The sequence below is a fragment of the Propithecus coquereli genome, unplaced genomic scaffold (assembly GCF_000956105.1).
Source record: "Propithecus coquereli isolate 6110/MARCELLA unplaced genomic scaffold, Pcoq_1.0 Scaffold137, whole genome shotgun sequence".
Taxonomy (NCBI): Eukaryota; Metazoa; Chordata; class Mammalia; order Primates; family Indriidae; genus Propithecus; species Propithecus coquereli.
The window spans coordinates 1,313,913-1,333,509 of record NW_012137969.1 but is presented as its reverse complement, the minus strand read 5'-3'; the positions used below and the strand labels follow the sequence as shown (position 1 = coordinate 1,333,509).

At 57.4% G+C, this 19,597-nt stretch overlaps 1 protein-coding gene across 2 annotated transcripts; it reads left to right on the top strand.

Moving 5' to 3' along the window:
* Positions 1 to 3,986: 3,986 nt before the first annotated feature.
* ARPC1B (actin related protein 2/3 complex, subunit 1B, 41kDa) lies at positions 3,987 to 17,208 on the top strand. 2 transcript variants are annotated; one of them, XM_012638992.1, is made up of 10 exons: positions 3,987 to 4,084; positions 10,618 to 10,694; positions 11,364 to 11,468; positions 11,939 to 12,161; positions 12,908 to 13,015; positions 14,097 to 14,303; positions 14,387 to 14,462; positions 15,330 to 15,535; positions 16,471 to 16,561; positions 16,872 to 17,208. In XM_012638992.1, the coding sequence occupies exons 2-10, from the start codon at positions 10,631 to 10,633 to the stop codon at positions 16,908 to 16,910; spliced, it is 1,119 nt and encodes a 372-aa protein (XP_012494446.1). In that variant the 5' UTR covers positions 3,987 to 4,084; positions 10,618 to 10,630; the 3' UTR covers positions 16,911 to 17,208. The 2 variants fall into 2 exon arrangements, with proteins under 2 accessions (XP_012494446.1, XP_012494447.1); XM_012638993.1 differs by having other exon boundaries at positions 4,005 to 4,110.
* The last annotated feature ends 2,389 nt before the right edge of the window (positions 17,209 to 19,597 follow it).

Sequence of the window (19,597 nt, the reverse complement as noted above, 5' to 3'; positions counted from 1 at the left end):
TGTGAAGGCCCAGGGTTTCCCTAGGTGCCTGAGGCATAGCTGAGGAGAGAAAGCTACCCCACGTGGGATGTTCAGTCCAGAGCAATGTATAAAGTATGAGGTTATTAAGTTGTGTGTGTGTAATTTAAATACTAGGTGTGGTAGGCAGAAAAATGCCTCCTCGCCCAAGAATGACCATGTGCTAATCCCCAGAACCTGTGAATTTTACAAATCTGATTAAGTTGCAGATCTTGAGACGGGAGCTTATCCTGGATTATCTGGGTGGGCTCAGTGTAATCATGAGGGTCCTTATAAGAGTGGGGAGCAGGAGGGTCCCCACTCCTGAGCAGAGTCAGGAGATATGACGAGGGGATGACAGAATGACAGATTGAAGTGACGCAGGGCCCCGAGCCAGAAAGAAAGCAGCAGCCTCCTGAAGCTGGAAAAAGCGAGGCAATGGATTCTCCCCTGGAGACTCCAAAGGAGCACTCACTGCCCTGCCTACGCCCCTTCAGCCCACTGCGACTGACGGCAGACTTCCGACCTCCAGAATTGTAAGAAAATAAATTTTGCTGGTTCAAGCCATGAAGTTTGTGGTGATTTGTTACAGAAATAACAGGAAACTAATATACCAGTTTAATTCAGAAAAGGGAAGTATGGCCTAGAATAGTTTTTCAAAATGAGGACCATAGCCCATTAGTGGGTTTAAAAATCAATTTAGTAGGTTATGAGTGGCATTTTAAAAAATGAAATAGAAAATACCAGATTGCATTGCACATAGTCAGTGTTGTTTCACGATAATTGTGTTTCAGATATACATGGGGGTGTGCGCTAGGTCACAATACACATCTCTTGTGTGGGTTGGTGGCCAAAAAAAGTTAGATAGCCACCAGAGAGGATTCCTGAGGAAAGGTGTGTTATCCACACCCTCAATGCAGTACTTCACCATAAGAATAGCAAACTGTATCACGCACCAGGGTCAGCAATTGGTAGGCATGACCTGCTCCTCACAACCATCCTAGAGGGTTGGAACTATTATTACCACATTTTATGCATGACAAAACTCAAGACCAGAGAGGGAAATGACCAGCTCTCTGGAGTCCCAGTGGTAACCACTAAGCATGTTGCCTATTGGGCGACGGTAGAGAGTGGAAATGCTGTAGTGACAGCCTGGTTAGCTCACTCTAGCTCACCCAAGCTCACGAGCAGGGTGATGGTACTGGAACTGATGGGAGGTGACCCCTGTATTTGCCAGTACCTCATGGGGTTACACTGTAGACCTCAGTTTCTCAGTTGAACTGACATACAAAGCCATGTGGCTCAGAAGGAGGGTGTCACCCCCAGAAGGAGACTGGGCTGGGTTGTGAAGTACTGAGCATGTTATGGGCCTCAGCCTGTGGTGGACACCTGGCCTCCAGGGCTTTGGCCACCTGACATGTATGTGTGGCCTTGGGAGCGAGATACAAGGGTTTCCCCTTTTCCCTCCTCTCAGGTGGTGATGGGTCCCTTAATCTCAAGGGAAGGGACTGGACCCATGGTCCCCGTTCTGGGGTAGACATGGACACATGCCCCTGTCATGGCCAATGAGACAAAAGGGAGAGTATGCTGGGAGCTCTTTCCTTCCTGGTCTGCCTTGGCCAGCCCACTGCTTGCCTGCAGTCAACTTGGCCATTGTCTTGTGGCCCGGAGGTAGTAAGACCGACGTCAAAAGCCAGCAAGAACCTTGACGAATGGGAGACTGCACCCCAGTCTCAGAAAAGGCCCAGAAAAGTCACGGCCTGGGTTTGCGGCTGCATTTCTTGGAAACCCGAGAAGGCAGGAAAGGGGAGTGTAGCATCTTCATCCAGGGCAGTGTGCAAAGCAGATTCCCAGAAGAAACAGAAAGCTCTCCAAGTTGTTCTCGAAACTCCAGATGAAATTCTTCCATCCCCAAGCTCCCCTAAGTCAAGGCAGTGCTTTACTTAAGGCTTAGAAAACTTTGCCCAAGGGAGCCATTTCAAATCACGCCTCCCATCACTTTCCAGTCTGAGGTTTCCTTTCCCACCCGTTGGGTCTTCCCTCCATGACTGCAGCCTGTGAGGTGGGGGCAATGTTTGTTAGTCTAGATTTACAGGTGTGGGAACTGAGGCATGGCAAGAAGAGTGCCTTGCCTGAGGCTACAGTACAGGTTAAGTGGCAGAACCAGAGATGGATTCAGTGTCCTTGCACCACTTGATTATTCACTCAACAGATGTGCCAGGCTCTGTGACAGGCACTGGGGATCGCAGGTTGAACAGTACAAACATGCTTGCATGGACCTTACGAATCTTTTCATCACATCAGGCTGCCTCAGTTCTGTTTCCACGTTAGGAGAAAGGGGCCCTCAAGTGTGTATATTTGTTCGGATGCTTTGGCAATTGGTAGCAGAAAAAACTCAAACCAGCTTACAAGTAAAGCAGATTACTTGGCTCACGTATCTGAAACCTCGAGGTGGGCTGAGCCCAGGCTGACCCGTCAGGTTGCCAGGAGCTCTGGTCACTTCTCTGGGTTCGCTCCACTCTGCACTCTCCTGCCTCAGCGTCCTTCGTGGCTGCTCCACTTTCATGCTCAGATTCGTGCCTCTTCCTTGCCCTGGGCTTTGCTTCGAGGGGATCATTGTAGGTAACAAGTCCAGGGCAGGGGACGCCCTGAGCTGATTGCATTAGACCAACTCAGGGCCACTAGGGGTCATCCCCTGGGCATCCACAAAGCAGCAAAGGGGTAGAAGCCAGGGAAGCAACAATGGTGTCACCTCAGTATTAGATTGCACTTGCCCCCAGGGGAAGAGGGTTGCTGGTACAGACCATTTGAAACTTTTTTCTGGTTAAACTAAACTAATCCATCACCTGGATTTGCCAAGGCTGCCGAGATCTGTCTGAACAAACCTGCAGGAGCAGCAAGATAGGGGCTCAGGGTCACAAATGCCTTTGCAAAAGCTCACAGATGCAGCTGGGAGTCTAGTGGACACTTCTGATGGGGAGGCCGGCAGGGGCAAAGTGACTAGAGAAACAGCCATGTCCTGCAGAACACACCCAAGTTTGTGAGTGAGGGCAGGGTGGGGAAAGTGTTCTGGCCGGAGAGAACACACGCTCTTGTGTCAAACCTCTAGACCAGACAGAGTGGAGCCTGTCCCGGGCCTCCTGAGATCTGTGCAGACCTTGCACCCCAGCAGCTGCTGCCTGGCTGGCTTCGAGAGCGCCAGATCTTAGGGAGCGGTTTTCACCAGGATCTCTTCCCTCTGCCCAGCCACCTGGCCACATCCCCATTGAAAAGGCAGAGGGTCCGGATGGGAAGCCCCCTGGGGACCACTTGGCCTAAGACCCCAAGTCAGGTGGCTGCAAGGCCGCCCACGTAACTTAAAGGAGTGGAGCGGGCTGTGGTGGACTAGAGGGGCAAGAGTTAGCATCGAGAAACGAGGGGGCCGGCCACAGCCAGGGCGGCCGGAGCGCACCCCGGCCCGGGGCCACACCCGAGTTTGGCAGTGAGGACGCGGAGGGCTGAAAAAGGCAGGGCCGGCTGCCCTGGTCCCGCCTGTGCCGCCTACGCCCCGCACCCGGCCTGCACATTTGGCGCCCTGGGCGTCGGCCCGTAGGGAAGGGACGGTCCTCGCGGGCCGGGGGCCGAGGCCGCAGGGCTTCGCTAAGTCTCTCATTCACCAGCGCGTGGACGCAGAGCCCGCGGCCCCCGCCGTCGGGGCGCAGAGGACGCGCCTCCCCTACCCCGCGCCCTGGCTCTGGGTGGGTAGGGACGTTGGGCTCCGGGGTCCCGCCCAGCAGCCATTGAGGCTGCGCACCTCTCTCCCAGGCTCAGTTTCCCCATCGGTAAAGCAGCGAGGGGCGGTCGCGGACGGCTTCTGGGCGCCGTGGGCTCCGACGTCGGTGCGGACACCCGCAGCCCGCAAACCCCGAGGGCTGGGCGGGACCTAGACCGTGCGACCGCCGCCCCTGGTCCCCGCCCCCGGTCCCTGAGGGGCTGAGGCCCGGAGGCCCCGCCCCCCGCCCACGAGGAAGTGGCTGCGGCGCAGCGCGGGGCCCAGAGCCGGCTCGTCGCGTCGACTGCCCAGAGTCCGCGGCCCGGGCGCCCGCAGGTGAGGGGGCCGGGAGCCACCTGGAGGTGAGGGGCGCGTGGGGGCCGCCCGCAGGTGGGGGTGACGCGGCTACGTGGGGCGCCGCCCGACAGTGAGGGGGCCGAGGACAGGGATGAGAAGGGGCGCGGGGAGGGGCGGGGGTCCAGGGCAGGGAGGGACGCAGGGGTGCCGCCTGCGGGGCCGGACGAGGGGGCGCAGCTCCCCGCACCCGCGCCCTCGGGGCGCCCCGGCCCCCGCCTCCCGGCTCCGCGCCGCGGTCGGTGTCGCCCCGTTACTTCGGGCCGGCGGGGCCCCACGCCCAGTCACTTCCCCTCCATCCCGGAGCCTTCCGGGTTGCTGCAGCCGGGAAATGAGCTGGCGCCCCCGCCCTGCCCCCGCCCTCCCGCTCCCGCAGCGCGCCCGGGGGCGGCTCGAGGGTCCTGCACCGGGCGGCCCGGGCCGGGGGTCCCCGAGCAGAGGGCGCCCCTCCGAGCCGCGGGGCGTCCGGCCGGAGCTGCCCCCACTTCCCGGCGGCGCGGGGAGGGCAGCCAGGCCGCCCGGGGCCGGGCGGGGCCCGCGGGCAGTGACGGGATCCTTAGCATAAAGCCTCGAGGGCGGCCGAGCGCCCTTCCCCGCCTCTCCAGGCCGTGCAGCTCGGAGGTTAAGAGCACCTTTAAGGTGTCAGGGACCTAGGTAAGAGTGCCTGCTTCTTCCTTCACTGGCCGATGACCCTGGCAAGCCACCTAGTTCTGTGAGCCTCAACTTTCCTTATCTGGAAAATGGCCTTTCAAACAGGCTTCCGTGCAGTCGTGTAAGACGCTTGGCAGTGTGCCAAGTCTGCATGTGTGCTGCCACTCGCGTTGCCGTCGTAAGGCCTGCCCACCTTGATCATAGTGTCTGCCCAGGTGAACCTAACTTCCTGACCGCCAGGATTTGCGGTCGGAGTCCCAAGCTGTGCCATTTAGGAGCTGTGCGACTTTGAGCAAGTCATTGCTTTTGTCCGAGCCTCATTTTCCTCATGGGCAACATAAAGTTTAAAAAACAAACGCAAAACTTTTCAGTCTTGCTTCAGGGAGTAAAAGAGAGAATGTATGGGAAAGTTCTGGGTAAACGCAAGTCCCTGACAGATGCCAGTAAATTTACTTTTCTTACTAACTTTACTTACGTTTGTACATAATCCATTGATAGGTTATTTCTGATAATTAAATAGCATCCCAACATGTTAATAATCACGGTTTACTCTTTCCGTATTTGTCGTCCTCTGGATTTCTCCACCCTGTCACCGTTATAAAAACAGTTATTATGAACACGTTTGCTAAAAAGTCTATGGCAGTTTTCTTAGTACCAGAATGGATGCATGTGACCAAAGAGCATTAATGTTTAAGTTCCTCTTAATGTTATTCTGCGCTGCTTGTCTCTACCCAATTGTTGAATTCAGTGCTCTTCAGAAAGACCGAACCAATTAGCAAATGACAATTTCTCCACAGCCCTGCCAGCAATGAGTTTTATGTGTTTTGGGGTTATGTTTTGTTTGGATTACTTTCACTGGTGCTTTATGGTGCCTTAGGATTGTTTTGTGTTTCCTGAGTTGATTTTGCCTAGTTTGTAAGACTTCAAGAGTGGAGTTGGGGAGGAGGGATGGGGGTGGCAAGGGCTGCTCCACACGACAGGAAGTTGAGTAAACGCTTAGCACCCGTGCAAAATGGCTTGCTGGCTGCTCCTGAACTGGGTGGGGACTTCCCGGAGTGCCTGTAGAGCCAAGATCCTTGCTCGAGGCGGCTCCTGCTTGGTTTAGCCTCAAATACAGCCAAACCTCTGGATTCAGAGAAACCTAGCAAAGCCAGGCAAGAAAGGACCTACAGCCTGTGCCTGGCCCAGCCCCAGCCTTTTCTGGATGAAGATGTGAGGGAAGCATTGGCCGAGGGCATCCAGCCAACATGGAGAGAGTCAGAACTTAAGCCCAGCACTGTAAGGAAGGGGGCATTGAGCCCAAGACCCAGAAGAGTGTCCTCCCTGGCTGGGCAGTTGAGGCTTTGCCTGGCTTGCTTTGGAGGGGAGCTGTATTCTCCACTCTCTGAATGCACAGAGAGGACCTTCTAGTTTGGAGGTTTCTAAGCTTTTCTGGTTATGAACACATACTCAATAAATATTTACAAATTGCCACTAAAGTAATATAGTATATTCCTTATAGACCATTCCCCAAGACAGACATGAAAAAAGACTGTAATTCATTCATTCAACCACATTCAAGAAATATTTATCAAGCACCTACCACGTTCCGGTCACCCTAATCGGTGCCAGGGATGCATTGGTGAACAAAACAAATACCCCTGCTTTCATGGAGCTTGTGTTCAAATACATACAAAGAAAAAAAATACATTTTCCACAGCTCACTGTGTGGTCTTTGGCATCCCCTAGATGGAGACCCAAACCCCTTCCCTCTAGCCCTCCTGCAGGGAATTCTGAAGGAAATTGTACAGCCTCACACTGGTCTCCTCCCTCCCCCAACCACACCCAGCCCTAGGTCCAGGAGCACCTCTGTGTGGGATGGGCTCCTTGGGAGCTCCAAGCTTGTAGGAAGTGGCTTGGAGCTAGCCCTGGGGAGCGTATAAGGGGCTTGGCCCACACTTCCGCAGCCTCACTATTTCCAGGTGACAGGGGCAGGGGCACAGAGGACTGGCTGTCGGCTCCTGGTCCCAATGCCATCCCCAGGGCCCCCTCCTCTCTCTTGTTCCTCAACAGTCAAATAGGCCCACAGTGCTGGCTCACAGGGCCACAGTGATTAAGAGTAGGTGGGTGTCCTGGAGGCCATGGCCTCAGCCTGCCTGTGCCTCCACTAGGAGCCATTGCTGAGGCCTTACGTTGTCAGCACATGGAGGTGAAGCTGCCCCAGTTGCATTTTCCTCGTGACACTTTTTGCAGCAAGGCGGTTGGTAGGCAGCAGTGGGCAGTGCCCACTCCACCCGTTTGGTAGATTAGAGGTTTTCCTGGGAATGATAAAGTCAAAGTTCCAGGCCATAATCCCCGAGCCAGGAGGCTGGAGAAACCGCTCCCTTCTCTGGGCTCCCACTTCCTCATTGGTAAGACATGGGGGTGGGGAGTTGTCACCAAGGCCCTGCTGGTTGCAGTTGCTTTGCAGAAGTTACGAAAGGGGGGAAATGAGTCTTCCTTGCTCCCACCCCCTGCACCCCTCTCCCTTGTCCCCTTCAAGGTGCTGGTTCAGTGGACTAGGAAGCATTTCTGTCTGAATTCATGCTCAAGTGTAATTGGCTGATAGGTCTGAACCTCCCTCCCCTGCTTGTCACTCTGTTTATGGTCATCTCTACCTGCCTCTCCCCTCCCCTTGAGAACCTTTGGGTCCCGGAAACTGTGGTCAGGGCTCCCCAAGTCCTCTCGACCCACTGGTGTGTGTGGGGGCTGCTGTCCCCAGCAGAGCCAGCCGCTCCGTCTTCACAGCCGGGGCACACAGCAAGTCTGTGACGGGGGACGCTGGGAAGTCGGGCTCTGTGCATCAGCCCAGGGCCCCAAGTATGGGCTCTGGGGTACAGGGGATGGTCCTGTGGGCTGCAGCCCCGGGGCTCTTTCCTTCTGGGCCACCTGGGGATAAAAGGGAGAGTAGTTGGCCTCAGGTGGAGTCCTGTCCTAGGGCCAACCAGAGCCGGGCCGGGAGTTGGACTTGGGCTTCTGGCCTCAGCCCTGCCCCTACCTTGCTGGTGACCTTGCCCCATGGAGGTGGGGCATGTGAGCACAGTGTATTGGCCAGACAGGCCTCAGGCTTCCCTCTGCTGAGTCTTGGCATCTGGTATGGGCAGTGGGGGCCCAGCCCCGGCCTCCGGAAGCACTTGGGGAAGTCCCCAGTAGGCCTGCTGACCTGGCTGAGGGCCCCGAGGTGGCGCTTCCGGGGCTTTGGCCTTACACAGAGAGGCCTTATAAGGAGAAAGAGGCTGGGAGCGGCCCTGGTGGGTGCCGCATGCTTGCTGTGTGCACGAGGCGGAGCCTGGCTGTGCGCGTCCACTTTCTCAGCAGTTGTTGCCTGAGGACCCGCTGGGGCCTCGTTCTAGGCGTGGGGGAAACAAATGAGGTCCCTGCACCATGCATGAACGCGCGCGTGCGTGTGTGTCTACGTCTGTGTGTCCTGTGCTGCCCCCGGAACCTTCTAGGACGTCCTGCTGTAAATGAAAGTAGGTGGGACTGGGCATGGCGGCTCACACCTGTAATCCCAGCATTTTGGGAGGCTGAGGCAGGAGGATTGCTTTAGCCCAGGAGTTCAAGACCAGCCTGAGCAGCATAGTGACCCCATCTCTACCAAAAAAAAAAAAAAAGGAACGAGAAAAGGAAGTGGTTTACATCCGGGGTGAGCGGGAGGGAGGTGGTCGGGCCCCCCTCGCCGGTGAGCTCAGGGGCTTTGTAGTGTGACCTCAGGCAGGCTGGTCGCTGAGCCTGGATTCCACAGGTGTGCAGTGAGCTAAACTGCAGCCCCAAAGTCTGCTCCATCTCTCCCCGGCTGCCTGGGCCCAAACTCAACGCTCTTGCTCTCAGAGGGGTCTTAGTAGAGACCCCTGGTAGGGAAAGGGAGGGCGCCGTGGGTTCCAGCAGGGCCCTGAGGGCCAGCTTGTGGGTGACCTCAGCCTGAGCAGCCAGGTCTTCTTCTGAGGGGCAGGGTGGACTGCCAGCCAGGGCAGGGTAGTGACAGGGCAGCCACCAGCTTCCTGGGGTATTCAGGGCTCTTGGTCCTGGTTGGCCCCCAGCCCAGGCCCCGGGGCCCAGCACAGGGCACAGAAACCTGCCAGACTGGTGGGGGAGGCAGCCACATTACTTGGCAAGTGGCCTCAGCCCCCGCGTCTGTCATCTGGAGCTGCCCTGAGCCGGGCGTCCTTCACCACACGCAGCCAGGTTTGCCGGGCCCCGCCTCCCTGGTGGACATAAAGGCTGTGACGCGCACAGAGCGCTCAGAGCTAGCAGGGAGGGGGTGTCCAGGGTGCTACTATTTAAACAAATTTTTTTTAATTGAGAACTTCCTCTGCTGGGCACTAATGGCCATCAAAAAAAGTGTTCATCGAATATTTACTGAGCGCTGCTACGTGCCAAGCGTGTCAGCACCGGAAATAGAAACGTGAACGAGAAAGACAAAAACGTCTGTCCCCATCAAGCTGGTTCTGTTCTTGCAGGGGAGAAAGGCAAGAGGCCAAATCAATCAGTTCAGTGTCATATGCGTCCCATGATGACTGTCTGTGGAGAAAATTACATCAGGAATAGGGAGTTAGGGGTGCTGGGGTCGGGGAGGCGTGGATTCGGGGAAGGCCTCGCTGAAAGGTGGCGGTTGACATTTGAGCATAGACTTAATGGCAGCGCGACGGTGAGAGCCGTGTGTGCAGGGAAGAGTGTCGCAGGCGGAGGGAACAGCTAGCACGGGGGCCGGAGGCAGGAGCATGCCCGTGTACCCCAGGATCCGCCTCTGCTTGGCGGGGAAGGCCAGCTCTTAAATGGATAAATGGAGGCTGGGTGTGTCGCGCCCGTTATGGACTTAGAGCTGCCATTTCCTGGACACACCTACTCTGGGCCAGGTGTGGTAGATCATCTGATTTCACCCTCTCGACACCTCTGGGCGGGAGGCAAGATTCCTGTTCCCATTTCACAGATAGGGAAACTGAGGTTCAAAGAGGGCAGGTGACATGCCCAGGGGCACACAGCTGGGGTCCACTCACAGGTCCCTACGACTCTGGGAAGCCGCGTCAGGGAGGTGGGGAGAGGGTGGGTTTGAGGAACTGGGTGAGACGGCAGTTGTACCTCGCCCCTCCTCAGGCCCAGCAGCAGGGGGAGGAGGCTGGGGATGGGCCAGCGGGACCCGAGCTAGGGCAGGTGGGAGGCTGAGGGCTGCCCCTTCATTGCTGGGGCTAGTCTTGGGGGCAGTGGCCATAACCTCCCTCCTTCACCCCCACGGCCAGGCTACACTGGGTTCTCCCAAGACTCACCACGCCGGCCTGGCCCAGCCCCACGCCTCCTCCCTGCCCCAGGTGCAGCAAGTGGGTGTCTGGACCCAGAGTGGGATACGTCTGTCTGCCCACCTTTGCCCCAGGCCTGCCCCCTCCCCTTCCCTGCCCTCCCACCTGTGAGCTGAGTGGGGGATTATTTCTCTTCATCTTCATCCCATCCTTAACAGGGTGGGGGAAAGCGGGAGTCCCACCGATGAGAGGACTGAGGCACAGGTGACAAGTGATGGGCACCCAGCTCAGGGTCCCAGCACCCCCACTCATGGCAGCATCTTTGCCTGCAGCACTCTGTCCTGCACTTGGCCCCATCCTTTGTTCGCTGGAGCCTCAGAGACACCCTGTGAGAGCTGCCATTTCATGGCCCCTGTGGAGGCCCCAGAAGGAGAAGCAACACACCAGGCCAGTCAGGAGACCACGGTGGCCCCCGCCGCCCTTCCCTGCACGCTGCTGCCCTTCTGCGACCCAGGGCCCCTCCTGGTGCAGAGCCCGAGGGGGTCGGCTGGGGCCTGGTCTCTGGACAAGGTCAGGGCCACCTTAGATTCTCTCCTCCTCTGTTGGGCACAGGAGCGAAGCGGCCATGGCCTACCACAGCTTCCTGGTGGAGCCCATCAGCTGCCACGCCTGGAACAAGGACCGCACCCGTGAGTGCTGGGGGTGGCTCTGATCTCCTGGGATGGGGACCAGTGGGAGCACACATAGGGGCTGTGATGCAGCCGCCCATGAATGGGCTTCATGCCGGGTCCTTGTGCTGAGCAAGGTGCTCCTGGCCATGCAAGGAGGGAACGGCCAGACAGCTCAGGGAACACGCAGGGCCAGCCAGGCACGTGTTCCCTGAGCAGCAGGCAGGAGGACGCAGGTGTGGGGGCGTTGTGTGTGAGAACAGCGCTGCCCTGAGCCAGGCCCTGCTGTAGGTGCTACAGTGGGGTGGGCTTGACGATGGAGGCAGGGAGCGAGCCGTGCCTAGGACAGGGGGGGTGGGTACAGAGGCCCTGAGGTGTCATCAGAAACAGCTTGGAGACCCTGGCTGGACTCAGGGAGCAGAGAGCAGTAGCAGGGCAGCAGCTGCCCAGAGCAGTGGGATGGGAGAGGCCCCAGGGGTCAGGGGACTGCTGTGGGCACAGTGGGTGTGGGTGAGGGGTGGCCCAGCAGGGCCGGAGGGGGATCAGGGGGCCCCTCCAAGGAAAAGGAGGAAAGCCTGAGTCATGAAGGCCAAGGTGAAGCCAGGTGGACCATGGAGGGTGTTCCTGGAGGAGGGCAGTTGTGGGGAGGGGTCCTGGGTGCCCCCAAACTCCCTCCCATCCCCCCTGCAGAGATCGCCATCTGCCCCAACAACCATGAGGTGCACATCTACGAGAAGAGCGGGGCCAAGTGGGCCAAGGTGCATGAGCTCAAGGAGCACAACGGGCAGGTGACAGGTAGGTCAGCCTGGCTGGGACCACCCTTCTGAAAGGAGGTAGGGGGACAGGAGGACTGTGTTAGGTAGGACAGTTTGGGTTGCAAGTAACACAACCCTGACTCAAACTGGCTTAAATTTTAAAGGGATTATGTTGGCTTATATGACTGAAAAACTCAGAGGGTTGTGGGTTTCAGGAGAGGCTTGATCCAGCAGCTCAGCATTACCAATGACTTCTTTTCTGTCTCTTAGCTTTCCCATCCAGCATGTGTGGTGATAGCATGGGAGAGCTGTCACACCCCCTAATAAACTCCAGTCACACCCCCAGCATCACTCCAAGTATATATCAGATCTCAGTAAGAAGTGTGCTTGCTGGGCAGATACAGCTTCCACCCAGATTGTGGCCTTTAAGCTCCTCCTTCATGGCCACTGTACAGCCATTTCTGCCTGGGTGGCTTCAGCCTAGTATGTGTCTCCCCCCATTCCCCACAGGCATCGACTGGGCCCCTGAGAGTAACCGCATCGTGACCTGCGGCACAGACCGCAACGCCTATGTGTGGACACTGAAGGGCCGCACGTGGAAGCCCACCCTGGTCATCCTGCGGATCAATCGGGCCGCCCGCTGCGTGCGCTGGGCCCCCAACGAGAACAAGTTCGCCGTGGGCAGTGGCTCCCGCGTTATCTCCATCTGTTATTTCGAGCAGGAGAATGACTGGTGGGTGCCTGGCGGGGCCAGAGTGGGCTGGAAGGGACCAGGGCTGGCCGAGCCTGGGACAGCAGACCCACAGGGCCAGGACTAGAGTGTCCCCAGAAAGCACTGGATAGGATGTCAAGACCCCTGTTCACATGACTCTGAGGAAGTCTGTCCTCTCTGGGCCTCATCTGTGAGGTGAGGGGCTCTCCATAGTCCCTGGATGTTCCCACGGCCCCATCTTGGTAATGACAAGGACACAGACCACACCAGAGCCACCTCTCTGAGCCCTGCACACACATTGACACTGACTTCCCTGCAGCCTTGTGGACTGGGCATCTGTCATTGTCCTCACTTTACAGCAAAGTCACTTGGCCCAAGGCACACAGCCCGTCAGACCGCAGGGCACGACACGCAAGCTCCCGGCCACATCTTAATCTCCCCTGCATGGCTGAGGGCAGAGCCAGGCAGGAGCACACCTTGAGTCTGAGAGACCCATGTTCGAATCCCACAGACGGCAGCTGTGTGATCTCTGGTGGTGACTTCACCTTGCCAAGCCTGCCCCAAGGGGGGTTGTGAGGTTTAAAGGAGACAAGTAGAGTTCCCAACGTAGAGGGCACCCAGCCTGTCACTGCGTGCACTAGAGCCCTGATAGGCCTGTGGACTGGGAGTGCCCGGGCCCCTCCTTCCTGGGACTGGAGGTCTGTGGCAGCACTGGGGGCCTGGAGCCCCGGGGCGCTGAGTCCCACCTGTCTGCCTGCCCCGTACAGGTGGGTGTGCAAGCACATCAAGAAGCCCATCCGCTCCACTGTTCTCAGCCTGGACTGGCACCCCAACAACGTGCTCCTCGCTGCAGGCTCCTGCGACTTCAAGTGCCGGTGAGACAGGCAGCCACGTGGGGAGCGCTGGGCCCTGACACCAGCACACGGCAGGGATTGGAGGGTGGTGAAGGAGCCCCACCCTGAGAGCCCCAAGCCCTGCCTTCCAGACCAGTCCCAGAGCTGCTACCAGCGGGTGACCTGGGCCTCAGTGAGGGTTGGCTCTGAGAAAGGGCAGCATCAGGTCCTGCCTCCAGCCCCTGGGTTAGAGTCCCAGCAAGATGTACCCATTGCCGCCTCTTAATGCCGGAAAGGTTCTTCCCAGGCCCTCCTCTCCTGCCTCATTAGAACTCCCCACCCCTACAGTTCCTGGCTTCTGTCTGAAGGAAAATCAGTGGGTGTACTTATTCATACTAAGGTATGAATGACTGATAAGCTGGAATAAACTCTGCTTCATTATCTTAAGGCCTGGCATGTAGAGCCTCTAGTTGCCATTCACTGTTTCTCACTTTGGGGCCCAGCACCTGGAATCTCGCTTGGCCACTGGACTCGTATTCCTGCCAGCTGCAGGCAGACAGCCCCCAGGTCTCTGGATTCCCACCTGGGAAACAGCAGGCACCAGAGGGCTCTTTGGAGGCCCTGGGCACAGAGAGGATGACATCCTGACATCTGGATGAGGCTTTTTTGGTGGGTGGGGAGCTGGTTTATTGGCACTCTGATCTGTCAGGGAACCCTGAGCTGGCCATGGGGTGGAGGGTGCGGCCAGCAGGAGGGGGCAGGATTGAATCAAAGTGGAAAGTAGGAGGGAGGGTGTCCTAGGGGCTGGCTGCGGAGTGGCCAGGACAGTGGGCCCAGGACAGCCCCTGGGGGCTGCATCAGTGAGATGGTCAGCTCTCAGGTTAGGTCCCTGAGGGCTCCAGGAGTTCACAGGACTCTAAGCTGGGAGCCCTCCTGGCCCCACCCCATTGCACAAAGGGGACACTGAGGCCCAGACTTGTCACACCTGGCTGCAGCTCATGCAGGACCAGGTCTGGAACCCATGAGCTTCTAGCTCGGTTCTCTGACTGCTGGCAAGGCTGCTTCACCCCTTTTCAGGCCCCTCTCAAACTCCCGGTTACCCCTTTTTTGCCTCTCTGGGCAGGATCTTCTCAGCCTACATCAAGGAGGTGGAAGAGCGGCCAGCACCCACACCATGGGGCTCCAAGATGCCCTTTGGGGAGCTGATGTTTGAGTCCAGCAGTAGCTGTGGCTGGGTGCACGGCGTCTGCTTCTCAGCCAGCGGGAGCCGCGTGGCCTGGGTCAGCCATGACAGCACTGTGTGCCTGGCTGATGCTGACAAGAAGATGGCGTGAGTAGAGGCCACCCCCCGGGTGGAGGTGAGCACAGAGCCAGAGGAAGGGGACAGCACAGCTGATAGCTCTCTCCCTGCAGCGTCGCAACCCTGGCCTCTGAAACACTGCCGCTGCTGGCGCTGACCTTCATCACAGAAAACAGCCTGGTGGCAGCGGTGAGGAGGAGGGAGGGGAGGGCCGTGGCGGTCAGAGCGTACCTCCCAGAGAATCTAGCAGATGCCCACGCAACTCTCCACTGTCTCTTCCTCCTCTCTCCTCTTCTCCTTCCTTCGTTTTTTCCTTCCTTCTGTGCACCCTCCCATGTATCTGGATTGGGCAGAACAGGTTGTGTTGTGTTGCAGCAGCCAGAAGTTGCCAACTGCAGTAGCTTAACAGTAAAGATTTCTTTCGTGCTGACGTTGTATGTCCAGTGTGGGTGTCAGGGCCTCCAATAGAGGCTGGTCTCCAATGTGCTTCCCCAGTTGCTATGAGCAGAGAAGCGGGAAGCAGGATCTTGCCCTTTGCTTACTTTTTATTGCCTAGTGCATAAGGCAGGGCCACACGGTGGGGCTGGGTCAGTGCGTTTCCACCAGGTGTCTGGAAAGGGCACTACTCTCCCTCCCTTGTGCCCATTTATCTGTCTTTTTCACCCCTCTGCAAACAATGGGGGTGCCAGAGGCGGCTCAGGCCTGCTTTTGCCTAGAGGAGTACCCACTGCGGGGGTCTTCTCCAGGGGAGGCATAACCGTCCTGGCAGGACAGAAGGTGCCTGGGCACCCTGGGGCATCGAACAAGCTTCCTCGCCTGGACACTGGCCTTGCTGGAGAGGGTGCAGCCCCCAATATCCGCCCCCTGCTTTGGCACACGTGGGATTAGGGCCTGCCTGTCCATGGCCCATCTGTGTCCCCGAGCTGGCATCGGCCTCGGACTGCCAGACGCAGGGCCAGACTCTCCTTGGCTTCGGCCTGGGTATCCGGGTTGGAGAAGGGGGCTTGGCGCCTGTCCTCGACCGGCGGCCCAATGGCACCCCCCGCCCTGCCGCAGGGCCACGACTGCTTCCCTGTGCTGTTTACCTACGACGGAGCCGCGGGGACACTGAGCTTCGGTGGGCGGCTGGACGTACCCAAGCAGAGCTCGCAGCGCGGCTTGACAGCCCGCGAGCGCTTCCAGAACCTGGACAAGAAGGCGAGCTCCGAGGGCGGCGCGGCGGGCGGCGCCGGCCTGGACTCGCTGCACAAGAACAGCGTCAGGTGAGGGCGGGGCCGGCGGAGGGGCGGGCCCCGGGTGGCGGCTGGGCGGGGCCTCGGCTGCTAGAACTGCGCTGGGTGGGGGCGGGGCTCCGTTGGGTGGGCGGGGCCTGTCTGACTCCGACCTCAGTAGCGTCTGGTGCGCGCGGAGCCGGGAGGGATGGGATGGGACCCGACCTCTGGGTTGCACAAAAGTAACTGTCAGCCCCGCTTTGCATCTTTAGGAGACAACTGTGTGGGGACTGTCGTAGGGGTGGGGCCTGCGGTTCTGTCGGTGTCCAGGTGGTGACCAGCGGCGTTTTCTTGGGGGCTGGGTCGTGGCTAGGGTGGATCTAGAACCCTGTGATGTGGGGGCGGGGCTGAGGGTCGCGTGGCAGCCTTCTGAGGATCTAGGGTGGGCCAGGGGAGAGACCCGCCAGAACTCGAAAGCTGCCAGTTTTTTATTCCACCGGGTGGCGAACCAGGGGAGGAGCAGTATGACATGGCTTTCTGATCGAGCCCCTCAGCCCCTTAAACCCTCCTGTGGCCTCCAGATCCCATGGCTTCTTCAGAGGAAACACTTTTGCCCTGTCAACTAGCCCCTGCTTACTCCCAGCCCAGTCCTTTGCTGCTTTTTTTTCTCCCGTCCCGCCACACTACTGACCCTCAGGTTACCTCCCCCAGACACGTCCTTCCTGCCTGCCCAGCCCTTTGAGTGGCCTGTCCCATTTGCTTAGGTTGCCCCTTGCAACTTGTACACCACCGCTCACCCCCAAAGCAGACTCCTAAGCCCACCTCCAAGGCTGTTCCTGGGAAGTTCCTGGCTGGTTGCACCCCATCTGGGCACTTCTTACTGGAGCCCACTCCCCCAGGAGTTTGGAGCTCCTGGTGGGCAGGATGGACTTAAGCCCAGCACCAGCCACCGGCTGGGGAACATAACCCTCTTATCCTCTTTGCAGCCAGATCTCGGTGCTCAGCGGGGGCAAGGCCAAGTGCTCACAGTTCTGCACCACTGGCATGGACGGTGGCATGAGCATCTGGGATGTGAAGGTGAGGCTTGCCCTGCCCCGGGTTCTGGCCATGCCCCCAAGGTCGACCCTTCTTCCCCTGTCCTCTGCAGAGAAGGCACTGCAAGGGGATGAGGGGTGGGGGCAGCCCCGTGACCACCTGGGCCTTAGTGCCCTCTGGGGCACCCTGCTTGAGGGCTGGCATTCAAACCCAGGTTTGCTAGACTCCAAAGACCAGGTTCTCTGTCCTCTGCCATGCTGGGGCTGAGCTGGGTATAGATAAATAAGGTCCCTGGGCGTGGGGTGTCCACAGGACAGCTGAGAACCCGCATGTCCATTCTGCCTCGTTGCAGAGCTTGGAGTCAGCCTTGAAGGACCTCAAGATCAAATAACCCGTGAGGAATGTTGCCTTCATCCCAGCTGCTGGGGAAGTGGGGCAAGGGGGTCAGGGAGGTAAGGGTTGCTTTGCTGAATGTTTCTAGGGTACCAGTATGGGTCCCCACAGGGGCTGCTCCCTCCAAAGGGGAGGACACAGGCCTCAAGCAGGGGCTTTGTAGATGTCTTACCTATTCAAGGAATATGTGCCTTTTTCTTAAAGAAATGCTTTGATTTATTGTAAAAAATGCCCCCAAAGCACTGTGCTGGTCATGAACTGCTTCAAAATGTGGAGGTAATAAAAATGCAATGGTGGACATGCCTGCCCGTGTTTGGAAGGAGAGGTTGGTTTCTGCACGGGCACAGATAGCTTATTTTTGCTGCTGCCAACACAATCGATCCTGAAGCCCCAGAGCCTTACCCCAAATTGTCCCTTCCCTCCTGCAGTCCAGCCCAGGCCACCAAGCTCACAGCTGCCAGGAGCAGGTGTCACTCACTTAGCAGATTCCTTGACAAAGGGGCTGCATATTCCAGGCTGATCCTGGGCCTTAATGGGAATTTATTTCTCCATAATGATGTTGGCAGTTGATTTCTGATAAATGTTCATCATTTTCTAGGAAGTTTCTTCCTATTCTTGTTTTACTCAGAGAGTGTTTTGGTTTTGTTTAATCATGTGCTTTTTGGTTACCTATTTCTATAATCATGGTTTTTCTCTTAGTCTAACTAGGTAATGAATTACATCAACAGATTTCCTAATGGTGAATTACCCTTTCATTTGTAGGATAAACTGGACTCTAAAGATACTTTATCTGCCATTGTTCTAGTGTGTCCTCCCCTGTGGGAAGAGACCCCACTGATTGTTTAATCACAGTGAAACAAACTGTAAGACTCCAGGAGGAAATGTCTCCCCTTATTCCTTACTAAATGCAATCCCAGCCTGTGCCCACATGTTGCAAAGTGAGGTTCCGTCCTGGGGCTGATGTGACAGCACTGCAGGGCAGGGAGGCTTTCGCACATGTTTTGTGGCTTCCCTGACAGGAAAGTAGGGGCCTTAGCAACATCAATCACAGTGTTGTTCTCCTCCTCTGTGACCCTGACCAACAAGCTTGTCCCCTACTGTTACAGAATTATCAACGGCAAGTGTGCTCTTGTCTGGTCTCAGGGCAGATGTCATCCGACCTCCCTTGTTACAGACGTGTAGGCTATTTCAGAGAGGGGCACAGGTCTTGGCTTAAAAATGACAGGTTTGTAGTCATATGCTTCCTGTGAGGAAAAGACATTACATGGCACTTGTCAGGGTGGGACTGGGTCCCTACAAGGGTGGCTAAAGCTCCTGTGGCAGGCAGGTGGCCAGTCAGGAGGCTCCTTTGGGCCCTGCTCTGTGCTGGATGTCAGCAGTGGCTGCCAGGACCACTGGCTCAGCTTGCTGAGCCTGCCTCTGTGCCGGCCCTGCTGAATGTTAAGGGCACAGTTGAGGGGACAGCTGCTGCCTTCAAGAAGCACAGTCTGGTGGAGGAGGCAGATGATGACAACCCAGTGTCCAGGGGAGGGCAGAAAAAGGAAGGGTGGGGGCTGAGGCTTCCCTTTAAGCAAGGAAGGTGTAGCACCTTCAAGGACTGATGTAGAGAGCAGGATGGTCCCTAAGGGACCAGCTCCTGGTGGCCTTTGGCATCAAGGGAAGTCAGGAGCTGGGGAGGGACCTGGCTGGCTTTGCATTCTAGAGACCAGACTGCAGGCCCATGAGGAGGGTGCTGCAGCTGTGCAGGTGAGATGATGGAGCGGGCAGTAGGGTGCCAACTGCACAGGCCCTGGGGACCCACAGGATGCTGGCTCGGGTGATGTGGGTGAATGGTGGAGGACACAGCTGAAGGAGTCCTAGTAGGTATGCACCACCGCGTGTACCCTTAGGAAGGAAGCCTTGCTACACATTTTAAAGAGGCAACTGAACACCAGAGAAAGAAGTTACAAAGTCCCACAGGTAGAAAGTGGCAGTGCCAGAACTTACAAACTCATGTCTGACTTCTAAGCCCCAATGCTGGGGCATCTGTTCAAAGGGCACATCTGGCCAAGCCGCAAGGGAAACGCTCTTAGCCAGCAGGAACTGTGGTCGGCACATCCCCCACATACCCAGGTGAGACCTGCAAAACCACACTCCTAGGCTGACAGACACCGAGGCAGCCCTTGTCGCTGGCATCTCCCCAAGGGAGAACAAGAGAAGGACTGTCCTGGACACGCAGAGGGAACCCTGCCAAACACAGCCTCTTCACGGCAGGCATTCACACAGACCTCTGGCTTCCAGCCACAAGACACCTACTTCATTACTCCTCTCTCAGAGCCAGCGACAGGGCACCATGAATCTTACCAGTTACTTCCTTCTTGAACCCTCCATCTTGTCAGAGAACCTCATTTTCAGTCACAGAGTTAAACTCAGGCAGCTGCTGCATGGCTTCCAGAGGGGGAGGTGCTCTGGCAAAATCTTCACTGTAATTCCTGCTCCTCAGGGGCCAGGTCAGGGGTTTTCCTCCTGGGCTTGTGGGAGGTCAGGGTGAGGCAGATGCCAGCTTGGTCAAGTCCAGGTGTATCTGCTAAAGGTTGCTGGGAATCGGAGGTTTATTCCATCTCTGCCACTAAATCATTTTGCCCGACCTTGGGCAAACCACACCCTCACCCTCCACCCCACCCGATACCCAATCATGTCAACAGA